Genomic DNA, 16,321 nt, shown 5'->3' with positions numbered 1-16,321 from the left:
GAGAGGGTTAGAAAGAAGAAACCCCCTCGTGTAAAAGTGAAAGGGTTAGAAAGAAGAAACCTCCTCATGTTAGAGTGAAAGGGTTAGAAAGAAGAAACCCCCCTCGTGTGAGAGTGAAAGGGTTAGAAAGAAGAAACCCCCTCGTGTAAAAGTGAAAGGGTTAGAAAGAAGAAACCCCCGTGTAAAAGTGAAAGGGTTAGAAAGAAGAAACCCCCTCATGTAAAAGTGAAAGGGTTAGAAAGAAGAAACCCCCTCGTGTAAAAGTGAAAGGGTTAGAAAGAAGAAACCCCCTCGTGTAAAAGTGAAAGGGTTAGAAAGAAGAAACCCCCTCGTGTGAGAGTGAAAGGGTTAGAAAGAAGAAACCCCCTCGTGTAAAAGTGAAAGGGTTAGAAAGAAGAAACCTCCTCGTGTTAGAGTGAAAGGGTTAGAAAGAAGAAACCCCCCTCGTGTAAGAGTGTGATGTTTAGAAAGAAGAAACCCCCTCATGTTAGAGTGAGAGGGTTAGAAAGAAGAAACCCCCTAATGTTAGAGTGAGAGGGTTAGAAAGAAGAAACCCCCCTAATGTTAGAGTGAGAGGGTTAGAAAGAAGAAACCCCCTCATGTTAGAGTGAGAGGGTTAGAAAGAAGAAACCCCCCTAGTGTGAGAGTGAGAGGGTTAGAAAGAAGAAACCCCCTCGTGTTAGAGTGAGAGGGTTAGAAAGAAGAACCCCCTCGTGTTAGAGTGAGAGGGTTAGAAAGAAGAAACCCCCCTAGTGTGAGAGTGAGAGGGTTAGAAAGAAGAAACCCCCTCGTGTTAGAGTGAGAGGGTTAGAAAGAAGAAACCCCCTCGTATTAGAGTGAGAGGGTTAGAAAGAAGAAACCCCCCTAGTGTTAGAGTGAAAGGGTTAGAAAGAAGAAACCCCCTCGTGTGAGAGTGTTAGAAAGAAGATACCCCCTCATGTTAGAGTGAGAGAGTTAGAAAGAAGAAACCCCCTCATGTTAGAGTGAGAGGGCTAGAAAGAAGAAACCTCCCTAATTGTAGAGTGAGAGGGTTAGAAAGAAGAAACCCCCCTAGTGTGAGAGTGAAGGGTTAGAAAGAAGAAACCCCCCTCATGTGAGAGTGAGAGGGTTAGAAAGAAGAAACCCCCCTAGTGTTAGAGTGAGAGGGTTAGAAAGAAGAAACCCCCTCGTGTTAAAGTGAAAGGGTTAGAAAGAAGAAACCCCCCTAATGTTAGAGTGAGAGGGTTAGAAAGAAGAAACCCCCTCATGTTAGAGTGAGAGGGTTAGAAAGAAGAAACCCCCCTAATGTTAGAGTGAGAGGGTTAGAAAGAAGAAACCCCCTCATGTTAGAGTGAGAGGGTTAAAAAGAAGAAACCCCCCTAGTGTTAGAGTGAGAGGGTTAGAAAGAAGAAACCCCCCTAATGTTAGAGTGAGAGGGTTAGAAAGAAGAAACCCCCTCGTGTTAAAGTGAAAGGGTTAGAAAGAAGAAACCCCCCTAATGTTAGAGTGAGAGGGTTAGAAAGAAGAAACCCCCTCATGTTAGAGTGAGAGGGTTAGAAAGAAGAAACCCCCCTAATGTTAGAGTGAGAGGGTTAGAAAGAAGAAACCCCCTCATGTTAGAGTGAGAGGGTTAAAAAGAAGAAACCCCCCTAATGTTAGAGTGAGAGGGTTAGAAAGAAGAAACCCCTCATGTTAGAGTGAGAGGGTTAGAAAGAAGAAACCCCCCTAATGTTAGAGTGAGAGGGTTAGAAAGAAGAAACCCCCTCATGTTAGAGTGAGATGGTTAGAAAGAAGAAACCCCCCTAATGTTAGAGTAAGAGGGTTAGAAAGAAGAAACCCCCTCATGTTAGAGTGAGAGGGTTAAAAAGAAGAAACCCCCTCATGTTAGAGTGAGAGGGTTAGAAAGAAGAAACCCCCCTAGTGTGAGAGTGAGAGGGTTAGAAAGAAGAAACCCCCTCATGTTAGAGTGAGAGGGTTAGAAAGAAGAAACCCCCCTAGTGTTAGAGTGAGAGGGTTAGAAAGAAGAAATCCCCCTAATGTTAGAGTGAGAGGGTTAGAAAGAAGAAACCCCCTCGTGTGAGAGTGTTAGACAGAAGAAACCCCCCTCGTGTTAGAGTGAGAGGGTTAGAAAGAAGAAACCCCCTCGTGTTAAAGTGAAAGGGTTAGAAAGAAGAAACCCCCTCGTGTTAGAGTGAGAGGATTAGAAAGAAAAGGTTGCTGAGTGGAAGTACCGTGAAGTTGGCATCAGGAGTCTGCCACTCTTTCCCCAAAGCAGAGGCTGAATGTTTTACTGAGGATGTAGAGCTCTATAGAGGGAATCACAGCCACAGTTAGCCAAAAGTCTGCCCGGTAAAGTAAGTACATGGGTCGGTGTCAATTCACATGGCCCTTAATCATTATAGAACATTCATTCAAAGACATGACGATGTCAGGACTGAAATTGCTGCAGTAATGCTGTAATTTCAGTATCTCAGAAAAAAAAATCAAGATGGATGTGTGCGGCATAATGAAATGCCTCTGCATCTGGTGGGAGTGTTCTCCTCCCCCCATATGTGACCATGGTCCGCCTCCTCACCTTTCTCTCTTGGGCGTCCGGTGAGTCCGACAGGAAGCTGGAGTTGACATCCTCCAGGTCAGAGCCGCTGGAACCGGCTGAGGTGACGCTGAGGGTGTCCCCACTATCAACTCCCCCTCCCTGGTACAGTCTGAAGTGAGACTGGTCAAACGACTTGGAGTGGGAGCTTCCTGCACTGCTGCAGCTGGCCTCAGTTAACTGGCGACTGGAGATGGAGGAAAACACAGAGACGTATAAGAACCGGACCTCTAAAAAGATCAGACTGTACACAATGGAAAACACGGGGTAAGGATGTACGCTAAAAATGTCAATACTAATTTTCAACTACACTGAACAAAAATATTAACGCGACATGCAACAATTGAAAAGATTTTTACTGAGTTACAGTTCATGCAAATCTGTCAATTGAAATAAATAAATTAGGCCCTAATCTCTGGATTTCACAGCTGGGAATAAAATATTTGTTAGTCACCAATACCTTAAAAGAAAGGTAGGGGAGTGGATCAGTAAACCAGTCAGTATCTGGTGTGACCACCATTTGCCTCATGCAGTGTGACATCTCTTAGAGTTGAGAGTTGATTAGGCTGTTGATTGTGGCCTGTGGCCTGTGGAATGTTGTCTCAGTCCTCTTCAATGGCTATGTGAAGTTGCTGGATTTTTGGCGGCAACTGGAACACGCTGTTGTACATGTCGATCCAGAGCATCCCACACATGCTCAATTGGTGACATGTCTGGTGAGTATGCAGGCCATGGAGGAACTGGGACATTGTGAGGCCAGTTTGACAAACTGTAAAATTATCTAAAACCACGTTGGAGGCGGCTTATGGTAGAGAAATTAACATTAAATTATCTGGCAACAGCTTTGGTGGACATTCCTGCATTCAGCATTCCAATTGCATTGTGTTGTGTGACAAAACTGCACATTTTAGAGTGGCCTTGTGTTGTGTACAGCACAAGGAGCACCTGTGTACTGATCATGTTGTTTCATCTGCTTCTTGATACATCACACCTGTCAGGTGGATGGATTATCTTGGCAAAGGAGAAATGCTCACTACCATGTATGGAACATTTCTGTAATCTTTTATTTCAGCTCATGAAACATGGAACCAACACTTTACATGTTGCGTTCATATTTTTGTTCAGTGTATAATACATTTAGGGATAGTGTGAAAAGTTGTCTATACTATATGGGACTTACTCGCTCCAGCGTTTCATGATGCCCCCGTTCTTCTTGGCTCTGAGAGTGTTGCTGGCAGACTCAGACAGCGGTTCAATCTCACAGGACAGAGTGTAGCTGTGGAGAAAAGGAATGGAAATGACAACACTGTATGACCATAGACTTGATTCTATTCATTTTACATTTCATTAAAAAAACTTTAGGCCTCTCCTCACCTCTCTGTCTCACTGAGTCTCTCCACTACTGAGAACCAATCCCTGAAGAGGCTGTCCTGGGTGAAACTGTAGTTGTTGGATGCCAACTGCAGAAGCTTAATCTGAGCTATTACCTCAAACTCCTGCACACACAGACACAGAGACAGAGACAGAGAGACAGAGAGAGAGACAGAGAGAGAGACAGAGAGAGAGACAGAGAGAGAGACAGAGAGAGAGACAGAGAGAGAGACAGAGAGAGAGACAGAGAGAGAGGAGGTGAGTCTCTGCCAGTCACCTCTGGTGGGCCACAACCATAATACCAGGGCGTCTCCCTGTTTACCAACACCTATTTATCATAGGTACATATGAATTTAATTTACCTTTCGTCGCTTCTCAAAGTTGATAAGTCCACTCTGGAATAGAGAACAAAGAACAATTAGATGTGGGCACTATTCATGTTGCTATAAACAGAGACTTAACAAGTGGACTGAAGAGGCTACAGGATCCAGAGATAGATAGAGATAGACTCTCACCTCTGTGAAGTCTTTCATAGCCGTGTCCATCATGACCAGGTCAGTGAGGAAGGTGCCCAGGTAAGGAATGGTCCCCTGCATCACCCCCTGGGACAGAGACAGAGTCAGAGAGAGGAGTTGTCAGAGAGAGCAGTGACCACAGGAGCAATAACACTCATCTAACCACTAGATGGCGCTATGAACACAATAACAGCATAAAGTGGTTGACTTTGGTATTCCATGTTAAAAAAAAACATCTCGACTCACCAAGTCTCTCTGCTGCTGGTGTCTCCTCTGTGCTCGTTTAGGGTTCATCTCCAGGGTGGCAAATTTGGAGGTGCCCTCCTGCAGAGAGAGAGGGAGGAGAATCTGGTTTTACAAAACTGCCTAGAACAGTGCAAAAACCAAATGGGAAACAACTGGTATTGGCCATGATTCAATTTCAGAAGAGTAGACGGACAGGGCTTAACTAATTCACAAATATATGAGAGGGTGCAGTATGGGCACTGTCGAGTTAACTCTCACGTTTCTGTGAATGGTGCAAACCAGAGTGATTCTTCACCCCAGGTAATGAGAGCTTGCAATCCTACACAGGCCTGGTTGGGCTGGCCGAGATAGATAGAGTAGTAGTGGTAAGTGGGAGCAGAGGTAAGCAGGACAACGCCTTGGGATATCCCTTACAGGCTCATGCCTCATTAGGGTGGTGCTCTTATCTGTACTTGCCAACTGCCTATGACGTCAGCGGGGATTCCCTCTGAGCAAGCACAGGTTTCCTCTGTCAATTCACAGCCAATGTACAAGTACGTCAACAAGCACTCCAGGTTTCAATGTTAGGGCCAATTCATTTACACGCCTAATAGCCTAGGAATGTGGATAGGAATACCTGTTGGAGAAACACTCTGCTTTTTCCAATCATAATGGCTTCGTATGACATCAAAGCAATTTCCCCATTTCACCAGTGAAAGAATATGCTGGCAGTTAAAGAGTAACTTATGCTAAATAGGCATAACAACGACGAGGGCACGTCCTATTTCTTTGTGTAGGAATGTATTCAGGTGAGCAGACTAAATATGTTTATCTTGGAGGATTCAGATATAACTGAATACGTTGTCTGCTCTCTAATCCTCTGTGATCTTCATCAAAGAGAATATGACCTGCCTCTAGTCCTGGTAGAAGCACTGAGCCTCGTGTTGAAAGAGTAAAATATGAACGACTACTGGTGACACGCTCTTCTTCTGCAGGCATGCGGTCAGTTAGGCATATCAAGTCCTCTCGAAAAACACAAACACACTGACACTTGCACTGGTGGATCTGATACACTTTAGAGGGAACACTACAAGGTAAGATTCTATACAGTGTTGTACAACTCATGATGACTGATAAATGAGCGAGCAACTGAGAGGAGACAAGGTGTTAGCTAGTTTGTCTCAGCTAGTTTGTTCAGGTTGCTATGGAGACCCAGCTGTACAGATAGAGATGAGGGCCAATAAAGCATTAATGGGTCAGCCAGCCACATTTCCTGTCAACTACTGAGTTGTCAACCCCCACTTTTGACACAACCACATGCTGTTGATGCAGTCCCTATCCTAAAAGATCTACTAGGTGCTGTGTAACATTTGGGTCATTTATGCACACAATCGTTTCGACATCCACGCTTCTCCCTCTGATCATTGACCCACCTTGACCAGCAGCTCTCGGCTTAGAGAGTAGTTGTTGTCATCCGAGAAGATTTCTGACAGCTCACGGAAGGTGCGGAAATTCTCTCTGTTGGCAGAATAAGTCAAATAGGTCAAAAGAGGAACCTGATATCTCAGTGGCAAAGACACACCTAAACCACCACTGCAAAAAAAACAACATAAAATGACATTTTAACTTCTACCATCAACCCAACCATAAACCCATGTCACTAATGATGCTTTCTTTGGTGGTTGGGGAACTTGACCATGAAACCCCCCTGGTTCAATTCATAATCTAATAGTACACCCTCCAACCCAACTGTTATCCCTCTGTCGCTGATCCCCTGTCTCACCTGGACACCTCATCCCAGGTCTTCTTGAGTCGGTGGAGAGAGTTACACTGCAGAGCAGAGAGGATAGCTCTCAGAGATGAGAAGTTCTTGAGGATCCGACATTCCTAAACACAACAGAAAGAACCCATGGAGTGACAAAAACAGACATGACCCAATGACCTACACATGAAACTAACTGTTGAGTGATTGAACCAGAGAGTGGGTCTAATGCCTTACCCTGGCCACCTCTATCCAGCGCTCCACCAGTCTGGCCCGCTGGGTGGGCTTCAGACGGGGGTTGCTGAGGCAGGTGGTGATGACACAGTTGGTGACACTGTTGAACTGGGCCACAGTGGCCCGAATGGTGGGGGCCAGGTGCTCCTTCCCCTTCTTATCCCGCTGGGACCAGATGCCCCCCAGGCAGTGGTAGGGGACCACCTTCTGGAACAGATCCTACAGGGTGATGTCAGGGGGGAGGGAGAGAGAAGGGTAAGTAAGGGTGAGCACAAAGAAGACGAAATTGAAGTAACTTGAACTCGAGCAGCAAGTTCAAATTAAGAGGGGAATGTCTCACCGCATCCATGAGTGTGAACTGCTCAGCAACCATGATGGGGTCAAAGGACAGTAAGTTCAGGGCAGGAAGCTCGTCCTCAAAGACACTCTCTTCCTGCGTGGCGAACGGACAGCCAACCTGCTCCACTGTAAAGAAAACACAGCTGAGATAATAATCAGACTGCCTAAATGACCGTCTATTTGACCAGTTCACCACAGGCCCTTAATAAGCATCAGCATCCCCATCATCCCTGATATCTCTGAGACACAGACCAGTTTAACCCGATCCTGGCTCTCACCGTTAAGGTCCGGCTCACACCGATGCCTGCGGTGGAAGAGGGCCAGCAGGTTGAGTGCACGGCGCTCCAGGTCGGAGCCAGGGAAGTGTTGGTGCAGGTAGGACATCAGGTGGTGTAGACAGCTATACTGTGGAGGACTCCAGAAGTCCTCTGAGTACTGGTCCAGCCACGCCCCCAGGATGGACGACACATTGCTGCAAGACACAACCCGGATGGGAAGAGGCAGGGAATGAGGAGACGTGCAGATGACAGAGAGGGAAGAGCACCAGTGGTACATTAGAATTCTGAAAGATCAAACTGTTTGAACACGCTGGTCTCCCCAGACACTTACTGTCTGATCTCTGTGTGGTCCTCCTGAGTGTGTCTGTGTAAGTCTATACCAGGCTGGTTCTGAAACTTGGCATACCTAAGACATGAAGGACAACATCTGTCAACGTTCTACAGAGGGGACTGACACGTACACTGTGTTAGTTTGTGTGTGTTTGTGTGTACACCTGCAGGTGTGGTTTTAGCTTCATAGCCGACAGTCTCTGTACCTGTTGAGTAGGAGGCCCAGCACCTGCCGGGTGGTGGCGAAGGAGCGGTAGGTGCAGAGGAAGATGGTGACGTAGGTGGAGTCCTTGCCCCTGAACGCAGACACCATGTATTCCACCAGCCTCTCCAGCGTACCAGCCTTAATGGTGCGTACTTTACATGTCTCATACAGGCTGAGAGCAGAGTCTGTCTCCACGCCCAGCCATCGCTGCCCTTTACTGGCCGACTGGTGCAGCTGCACTTTCCTCAGGGTGATGGTGAAGACTGCCCCCTCCTCCACCTCCTCTCCGATCTCCTGTGTCGAGCTCTACAGGGGGAAAAAAGACAGCAAAATGTTGGAAATACACAAGCAACGTTTGAGATCGGGCCTTTGCTCTATCTCTCTATCACTCACAGTGGAGGCTGCCGAGGAGAGGTCGGCTCATAATACTGGCTGGAATGGAGTCCATGGAATGGCATCAACCACATAGAAACCACCAGTTTGATGTGTTTGATACCATTCCATTAACTCCATTCCTGCCAGTATTATGAGCCGTCCTCCCCTCAGCAGCCTCCACTCCCTTCTTACATCAGCTGATGTCACAAAGTGCTGTATAGAAACCCAGCCTCAAAGCCCAAACAGCCAGCAATGCAGGTGTAGAAGCCCAATGAAATAGGCCATAAAACAGTTCACTGTCGTTGATTGTTGTCACCATTTGTTTTTTTCTCTCCAGCTCTCCAACACAGAATGTTGTAAACAGTAACGGTCATTTAAACGCACACAGTCTGACATAACCAGTACATGTAGCAGAATACATTTACATTACAGGACTTTACAGTGAGCATCCCAGGCACTTGGCCCAGGTAGCCAAGCAACATCGGTTGAATCACTTTTTGGCTTCCGACCTCTATGGCGGACTGGTATGTACAGTAATCTAGCACGCCACAGACATCAGTCATACCTTTACTTGTGTATCTGTCACACACTATTCACTATGGTCCTTCTGTAGCTCAGTTGGTAGAGCATGGCGGTTGTAACGCCAGGGTAGTGGGTTCGATTCCTGCGACCACCCATACGTAGAATGTATGCACACATGACTGTAAGTCGCTTTGGATAAAAGTGTCTGCTAAATGGCATATATTAGAACCTTTCAGTAGCTGGGTATACTGCAGCTTCTCCCTCAGGACATCTGCTGTTTGTCGTAGCCTACTCTGTACTACTCTGTTTTCATGGAGTGGAGCAGCTGCATTTCCATTTCAAGTGCTATATTCATACTATCAATGATGCAACCTATTTGTGAACAGAAGTGTTGTTACAAATCTTTTTATTTTTTTTACATGTTTGTAGCCTAGTGGTTAGAGCGTTGGGCCAGTAACCGAAAGTTTGCTGGATCGAATCCCCGAGATGACAAGGTATAAATCTGTTGCTCTGCCCCTGAGCAAGGCACTTAACCCACTGTTCCCCAGGCGCCGATGATGTGGATGTCGATTAAGGCAGCCCTCCATACCTCTCTGATTCAGAGGGGTTGTGTTAAATGGGGAAGACACATTTCAGTTGAATGCCTTCAGTTGTACAACTGACTAGGTATCCTCCTTTCCCTTGTATGGCAGAGGCTGAGCACACCAGCACTGGACTTGTCAGTGAGAGTAGCCCTTATCATCTGAGCCATACAGAAATGCTGCTGGCCTATCAATCTATACCCAATGGAACACAGCCCTGCTCTTAATTAACATAATGGCAACCTCTCTAGGTTCATGGAGCAAGGCCTCAAATCAGTGCTATTCAGATTCACCAGGTCTTGAATAATGAAAGAATGAAAAGGAGAAAGAAACCATAATCCTAATGTAAATGTAGATTAAAGGGTTCAAATAAGATTAGGTTTGTGTGAAAAACTCTATTTGTGTAGTCTGTGTATGTGTATACAGTGATGAACTGTGGCTGCCTGTGGTATGGCTGTGCCACACAGGACCTATTTACAACTGCAGAAAAGTCAGGGGACTCTCCAGAGACCGGGTTTCCATGGAAACCAGAGGAAACTCCCAAAGAGCCACAGGAACTGGGCATAAGTAGGGTCAGGAAACAGACATATACGTAAGTGAAAACAGCTTCCCCATTTAGCCTTAACCAGTCATATTCCCTCTCTGCCTGACTCATAGCTTAGTCAGCGAAAGAGGTGTCATGGGTAGCCCTAGTCGTGTGCCTTGGGTCTCAATTCCACTTTCTGTTGTTCTAACACAAAAGGAGCCACCATAACAAACATACAATATATAGATGTAGGATCATAATCCGAGGCCAGTTTGCTACAGCATGAAAATAATCCTGCAGCAACAAATGTTCATTATTATGTGGATTATAATGAATGGACAGTTTTTTGTATGCGTAGATACAGTTTTGTAAGGAAAAATCAAGCCTGAAATTTCAAAGTGGAAATGTTTAAATCTCAAATGCATTACACCTTTTAAATGTCCTGCATTGCCATAAAGTTATCCTGCAACAAGGTGATCACATTAAGATCCTACATCTGTTCACCATCAGATTCAAATAAACTACGAAGACCTTTGTCACGCACCATCTCATTGACAGATTTTCATTATTCTGTGAGTACTCGTTCATATGATAATTTGATTAGTGCTGATTTTTTTAAATCAAGTGTTGATAGGCCTACTTGAGTTAATTTTGAATTAAGTGTTGGATCTGGAGTTGATTTGATCAAGTGTTGTACTTGAGCACACACTAATAGAGTGGCACCATGCATTCTGGAAGTAAACTTCCTCATTATGACAAACAGGTGCTGCTGTCACAAGGGTGTGATGATGACTAGATACTAGACAGTGGTGTGAATCTCTAATAGGGAAGAAAGGAAATGAAACTCACGTGGGGAAGAGTCTCCTTTTAAACAAGTCATCAGTTTATCGGAAAGCGAATTCTAACTGGAAAGTCCATCAAAAATGAAAGAATGAAAACTAGTCTTGACTTGACAGGCCAGGAACCTCACTGTAACCACGACAACTGCAACATTTGAATGGGTTCTGTTTTGCAAGCTCGCTTTTTATGCAAGACTGTGTCCGAATGAAAACATCAATGGGGAACTTCCTCTGTCAATGCAAGTTGACAATGAGTGGTCATATTCATGGTCTCACCTACAGTGTGTACCATGTATCCCATCTATAAAAAAAGAAATCTATCTGGATGTGTTAGCTTCAGTCATTTAGAAACCTTATGAATAGCATGTAGCGAGGCTGTAGCCACAATGACAACATAAACAAAGCATTGATCTTTGGACTCTGAGCTAGTGCCAACAGAGACCTCCATCCTTCAGCCAACAGTTGCAGATAATCCGTTCTTTACATGTGCCTGATTACACATTGTCACATGGCACTATTACAGCTAATGCACATAGCATCGCTATAACAATCGACTTTTTATAATTGTATTTCGGTAGTTTGTTGATAGTGTTGGCTATTGGGAAATTGTTGGCAAATCCACAGCTGGTTTCATAATCATCCTCTCCTACAGTTGTTCAGGGAACTGACACATAGAAAGCTCACACCAGAAAGAGATCTACTCCGAAATAAAGTAAACAAATACACAACACAAACAATAGTGCAGTCCAACAGAGACCCTCTAGCACAGGCAGCAGCTTCCGTTCACACACAATGACTGTTGAAAGCCAATGAGATCATGTACAGCTTAGGATCACTTTTTCTAGAGCAAAATCTCAACTATAAACACAAATATACACACAAATTACACAAACTGTGCAGAAAATGTCCCGTAGACATCAGTTTATGATTTACACAAAACTTAGTGTGCAAGGGTAAAATGCGAGTGTGTATTACCTGCTTGTCTTACTCATTTTCTTTTGAGTGCTGTTCTTTAAGAGAGGGCCTGTGAGCACAAAAGAGTTGAATGTTCAGAATGTTCTTTGTTTTATGTGAATTCATATCAGGAGCTGTATCCACAAAAATTATATTTGGAATTGTCAGACAAGAACAAGGCCGACATCCTTGCTATAACATTAGTAGCTTACGGTTTGGGACATAAGTAGGAATTCATGTTTGGAAGTAAGTCAAAGACAACTACTTACTTGGTATTAAGTTTCAAAAACTTGGAATAAAGTTATTTTCCAGGATGCAGGCCTAAACATTCCAGACACTGTCTGTTTCTTTCATTCCACCTTCCTGAACCTCAGTGCCACTCTCCCTCTCTTTCACTCGCTGTCCCTCTTCCTTTCCCTTTCTCTCCCTTCCTCTCCCTTTCCCTTTCTCTCCCTTCCTTTCCCTTCCTCTCTCTCTCCCTTCCTCTCCCTCTCTCTTTCCCTTCCTCTCCCTCTCACTTTCCCTTTCTCTCCCTTTCACTTTCTCTCCCTTTCCCTTCCTCTCCCTCTCCCTTTCCCTTTCTCTCCCTTTCCCTTTCTCTCCCTTTCCCTTTCTCTCCCTCTCCCTTCCTCTCCCTCTCACTTTCCCTTCCTCTCCCTCTCCCTTTCCCTTTCTCTCCCTTTCCCTTTCTCTCCCTTTCCCTTTCTCTCCCTTTCCTTTCTCTCCCTTCCTCTCCCTCTCCCTTCCTCTCCTTCTCACTTTCCCTTTCTCTCCCTTTCCTTTCTCTCCCTTCCTCCTCCCTCTCCCTTCCTCTCCCTTTCCCTTTCTCTCCCTTTCCCTTTCTCTCCCTTTCCCTTCCTCTCCCTTTCCCTTTCTCTCCCTTCCTCTCCCTCTCCCTTCCTCTCCCTCTCACTTTCCCTTCCTCTCCCTCTCACTTTCCCTTTCTCTCCCTTTCCCTTTCTCTCCCTTTCCCTTTCTCTCCCTTTCCTTTCTCTCCCTTCCTCTCCCTCTCCCTTCCTCTCCCTCTCACTTCCCCTTCCTCTCCCTTTCCCTTTCTCTCCCTTCCACTCCCTCTCCCTTCCTCTCCCTCTCCCTTCCTCTCCCTCTCACTTTCCATTCCTCTCACTTTCCCTTTCTCTCCCTTTCCCTTTCTCTCCCTTTCCCTTTCTCTCCCTTTCCCTTTCTCTCCCTTCCTCTCCCTCTCCCTTCCTCTCCCTCTCACTTTCCCTTCCTCTCCCTCTCCCTTTCCCTTTCTCTCCCTTTCCCTTTCCCTTTCCCTTTCTCTCCCTTCCTCTCCCTCTCACTTTCCCTTCCTCTCCCTCTCACTTTCCCTTCCTCTCCCTCTCCCTTTCCCTTTCTCTCCCTTTCCCTTTCTCCCCTTTCCCTTTCTCTCCCTTTCCCTTTCTCTCCCTTTCCCTTTCTTCTCTCCCTTCCTCTCCCTCTCTCCTTTCCCTTCCTCTCCCTTTCCCTTTCTCTCCCTCCCTCTCCCTCTCATTTCCCTTCCTCTCCCTCTCCCTTTCCCTTTCTCTCCCTTCCTCTCCCTTTCCCTTTCTCTCCCTTCCTCCTTCCTCTCCCTTTCCCTTTCTCTCCCTTCCTCTCCCTTTCCCTTCCTCTCCCTCTCACTTTCCTTCCTCTCCCTCTCACTTTCCCTTTCTCTCCCTTTCCCTTTCTCTCCCTTTCCCTTTCTCTCCCTTTCCCTTTCTCTCCCTTCCTCTCCCTCTCCCTTTCCCTTTCTCTCCCTTCCTCTCCCTCTCACTTTCCCTTCCTCTCCCTCTCACTTTCCCTTTCTCTCCCTTTCCCTTTCCCTTTCTCTCCCTTTCCTTTCTCTCCCCTCTCCCTCTCCCTTCCTCTCCCTCTCACTTTCCCTTCCTCTCCCTTTCCCTTTCTCTCCCTTTCCCTTTCTCTCCCTTTCACTTTCTCTCCCTTTCCCTTCCTCTCCCTCTCCCTTTCCCTTTCTCTCCCTTTCCCTTTCTCTCCCTTTCCCTTTCTCTCCCTCTCCCTTCCTCTCCCTCTCACTTCCCCTTCCTCTCCCTTTCCCTTTCTCTCCCTTTCCCTTTCTCTCCCTTTCCCTTTCTCTCCCTTTCCCTTTCTCTCCCTTCCTCTCCCTCTCCCTTCCTCTCCTTCTCACTTTCCCTTTCTCTCCTTTCCCTTTCTCTCCCTTCCTCTCCCTCTCCCTTCCTCTCCCTTTCCCTTTCCCTTTCTCTCCCTTTCCCTTTCTCTCCCTTCCTCTCCCTCTCCCTTCCTCTCCCTCTCACTTTCCCTTCCTCTCCCTCTCACTTTCCCTTTCTCTCCCTTTCCCTTTCTCACCCTTTCCCTTCCTCTCCCTCTCTTTCCCTTCCTCTCCCTCTCACTTTCCCTTTCTCTCCCTTTCCCTTTCTCTCCCTTTCCCTTTCTCTCCCTTCCTCTCCCTCTCCCTTCCTCTCCCTCTCACTTCCCTTCCTCTCCCTCCCCCTTTCCCTTTCTCTCCCTTTCCCTTTCTCTCCCTTCCACTCCCTCTCCCTTCCTCTCCCTCTCCTCTCACTTTCCATTCCTCTCACTTTCCCTTTCTCTCCCTTTCCCTTTCTCTCCCTTTCCCTTTCTCTCCCTTTCCCTTTCTCTCCCTTCCTCTCCCTCTCACTTTCCCTTCCTCTCCCTCTCCCTTTCCCTTTCTCTCCCTTTCCCTTTCCCTTTCTCTCCCTTCCTCTCCCTCTCACTTTCCCTTCCTCTCCCTCTCACTTTCCCTTCCTCTCCCTCTCCCTTTCCCTTTCTCTCCCTTTCCCTTTCTCCCCCTTTCCCTTTCTCTCCCTTTCCCTTTCTCTCCCTTTCCCTTTCTCTCCCTTCCTCTCCCTCTCCCTTTCCCTTCCTCTCCCTTTCCCTTTCTCTCCCTCCCTCTCCCTCTCATTTCCCTTCCTCTCCCTCTCCCTTTCCCTTTCTCTCCCTTTCCCTTTCTCTCCCTTTCCCTTTCTCTCCCTTCCTCTCCCTCTCCCTTTCCCTTCCTCTCCCTTTCCCTTTCTCTCCCTTCCTCTCCCTTTCCCTTCCTCTCCCTTTCCCTTCCTCTCCCTCTCACTTTCCCTTTCTCTCCCTTTCCCTTTCTCTCCCTTTCCCTTTCTCTCCCTTTCCCTTTCTCTCCCTTCCTCTCCCTCTCCCTTTCCCTTTCTCTCCCTTCCTCTCCCTCTCACTTTCCCTTCCTCTCCCTCTCACTTTCCCTTTCTCTCCCTTTCCCTTTCTCTCCCTTTCCCTTTCTCTCCCTTTCCCTTTCTCTCCTTCCTCTCCCTCTCCCTTCCTCTCCCTCTCACTTTCCCTTCCTCTCCCTTTCCCTTTCTCTCCCTTTCCCTTTCTCTCCCTTCCACTCCCTCTCCCTTCCTCTTCCTCTCCCTTCCTCTCCCTCTCACTTTCCATTCATCTCACTTTCCCTTTCTCTCCCTTTCCCTTTCTCTCCCTTTCCCTTTCTCTCCCTTCCTCTCCCTCTCCCTTCCTCTCCCTCTCACTTTCCCTTCCTCTCCTTTCCTTTCTCTCCCTTTCCCTTTCTCTCCCTTTCCCTTTCTCTCCCTTTCCCTTTCTCTCCCTTCCTCTCCCTCTCACTTTCCCTTCCTCTCCCTCTCACTTTCCCTTCCTCTCCCTCTCCCTTTCCCTTTCTCTCCCTTTCCCTTTCTCCCTTTCCTTTCCCTTTCCCTTTCTCTCCCTTTCCTTTCTCTCCCTTCCTCTCCCTCTCCCCCTTTCTCCCCTTTCCCTTTCTCCTCCCTTTCCCTTTCTCTCCCTTTCCCTTTCTCTCCCTTCCTCTCCCTCTCACTTTCCCTTCCTCTCCCTCTCACTTTCCCTTCCTCTCCCTCTCACTTTCCCTTCCTCTCCCTCTCCCTTTCCTTTCTCTCCCTTTCCCTTTCTCCCCCTTTCCCTTTCCCTTTCTCTCCCTTTCCCTTTCTCTCCCTTCCTCTCCCTTTCCCTTTCCCTTCCTCTCCCTCTCACTTTCCCTTCCTCTCCCTCTCACTTTCCCTTTCTCTCCCTTTCCCTTTCTCTCCCTTTCCCTTTCTCTCCCTTTCCCTTTCTCTCCCTTCCTCTCCCTCTCCCTTTCCCTTTCTCTCCCTTCCTCTCCCTTTCCCTTTCTCTCCCTTTCCGTCTCCATTCAAATGAGCTACAAATCCACCTACAGTTTCTCATTACAGTACTCAGTCAAACTTCCGCCTGCAGTCTTCAGGATGAGATCCAACAAACAATGGTCTCCTTCACAAAAAGGACATTTTTAGAGCATTTCAACACACACACACACACACACACACACACACACACACACACACACACACACACACACACACACACACACACACACACACACACACACACACACACACACACACACACACACAAAACAACAACAAAATCTGCAATTAACTCTTCGGAGGGAGAGTATGATTTGCTATTGACTTATTTGTTTGACAAATGATATGTCCAATTTGTTCATTACCACATAATGTGGAAATACTCTTTAAATTCTTAAGCCCTCATATTTTAATTATTACATGATTAACAATAACACTTTTCAATGACGGTCCGCCATCTTTTACCAAGGAGAATTTGTGCCAGTATCACCAGTTTAATCTCTTTGATTGACCTAATAAACTCAAAACCCGAAATAAACAATTACCTATAAAGTGCAGTACTTTATCATCATAACAGTACATTGGCTAGATGACTATGAACCATGGCTAATGGACAAGGG

The 16,321-nt window shown here is 46.6% G+C and overlaps 1 protein-coding gene across 5 annotated transcripts in view; it reads right to left on the bottom strand.

The window, feature by feature from the left end:
• Positions 1-16,321, bottom strand: part of LOC124036173 (ral guanine nucleotide dissociation stimulator-like) — a 77,164-nt gene that overhangs the window by 18,799 nt on the left and 42,044 nt on the right. For 3 of the 5 annotated variants that reach the window (XM_046350395.1, XM_046350394.1, XM_046350392.1), the window contains exons 2-15: positions 7,833-8,137; positions 7,628-7,702; positions 7,297-7,490; positions 7,020-7,144; positions 6,683-6,898; positions 6,467-6,570; positions 6,117-6,201; positions 4,705-4,782; positions 4,459-4,545; positions 4,306-4,338; positions 3,947-4,068; positions 3,753-3,848; positions 2,555-2,759; positions 2,211-2,285 (exon numbers count right to left, since the gene is read on the bottom strand). In XM_046350395.1, the coding sequence (XP_046206351.1) occupies positions 2,211-2,285; positions 2,555-2,759; positions 3,753-3,848; positions 3,947-4,068; positions 4,306-4,338; positions 4,459-4,545; positions 4,705-4,782; positions 6,117-6,201; positions 6,467-6,570; positions 6,683-6,898; positions 7,020-7,144; positions 7,297-7,490; positions 7,628-7,702; positions 7,833-8,137 (1,800 nt within the window). Of the gene's footprint in view, positions 1-2,210; positions 2,286-2,554; positions 2,760-3,752; positions 3,849-3,946; positions 4,069-4,305; positions 4,339-4,458; positions 4,546-4,704; positions 4,783-6,116; positions 6,202-6,466; positions 6,571-6,682; positions 6,899-7,019; positions 7,145-7,296; positions 7,491-7,627; positions 7,703-7,832; positions 8,138-11,649; positions 12,041-16,321 lie in introns of those variants that run through there. The other 2 variants (XM_046350396.1, XM_046350393.1) reach the window with 2 other exon arrangements.

The sequence above is a fragment of the Oncorhynchus gorbuscha genome, linkage group LG05, assembly GCF_021184085.1.
Source record: "Oncorhynchus gorbuscha isolate QuinsamMale2020 ecotype Even-year linkage group LG05, OgorEven_v1.0, whole genome shotgun sequence".
Classification (NCBI taxonomy): domain Eukaryota; kingdom Metazoa; phylum Chordata; class Actinopteri; order Salmoniformes; family Salmonidae; genus Oncorhynchus; species Oncorhynchus gorbuscha.
The sequence above is the reverse complement of the archived record's forward strand: the minus strand, read 5'-3'. Positions and strand labels throughout refer to the sequence as shown.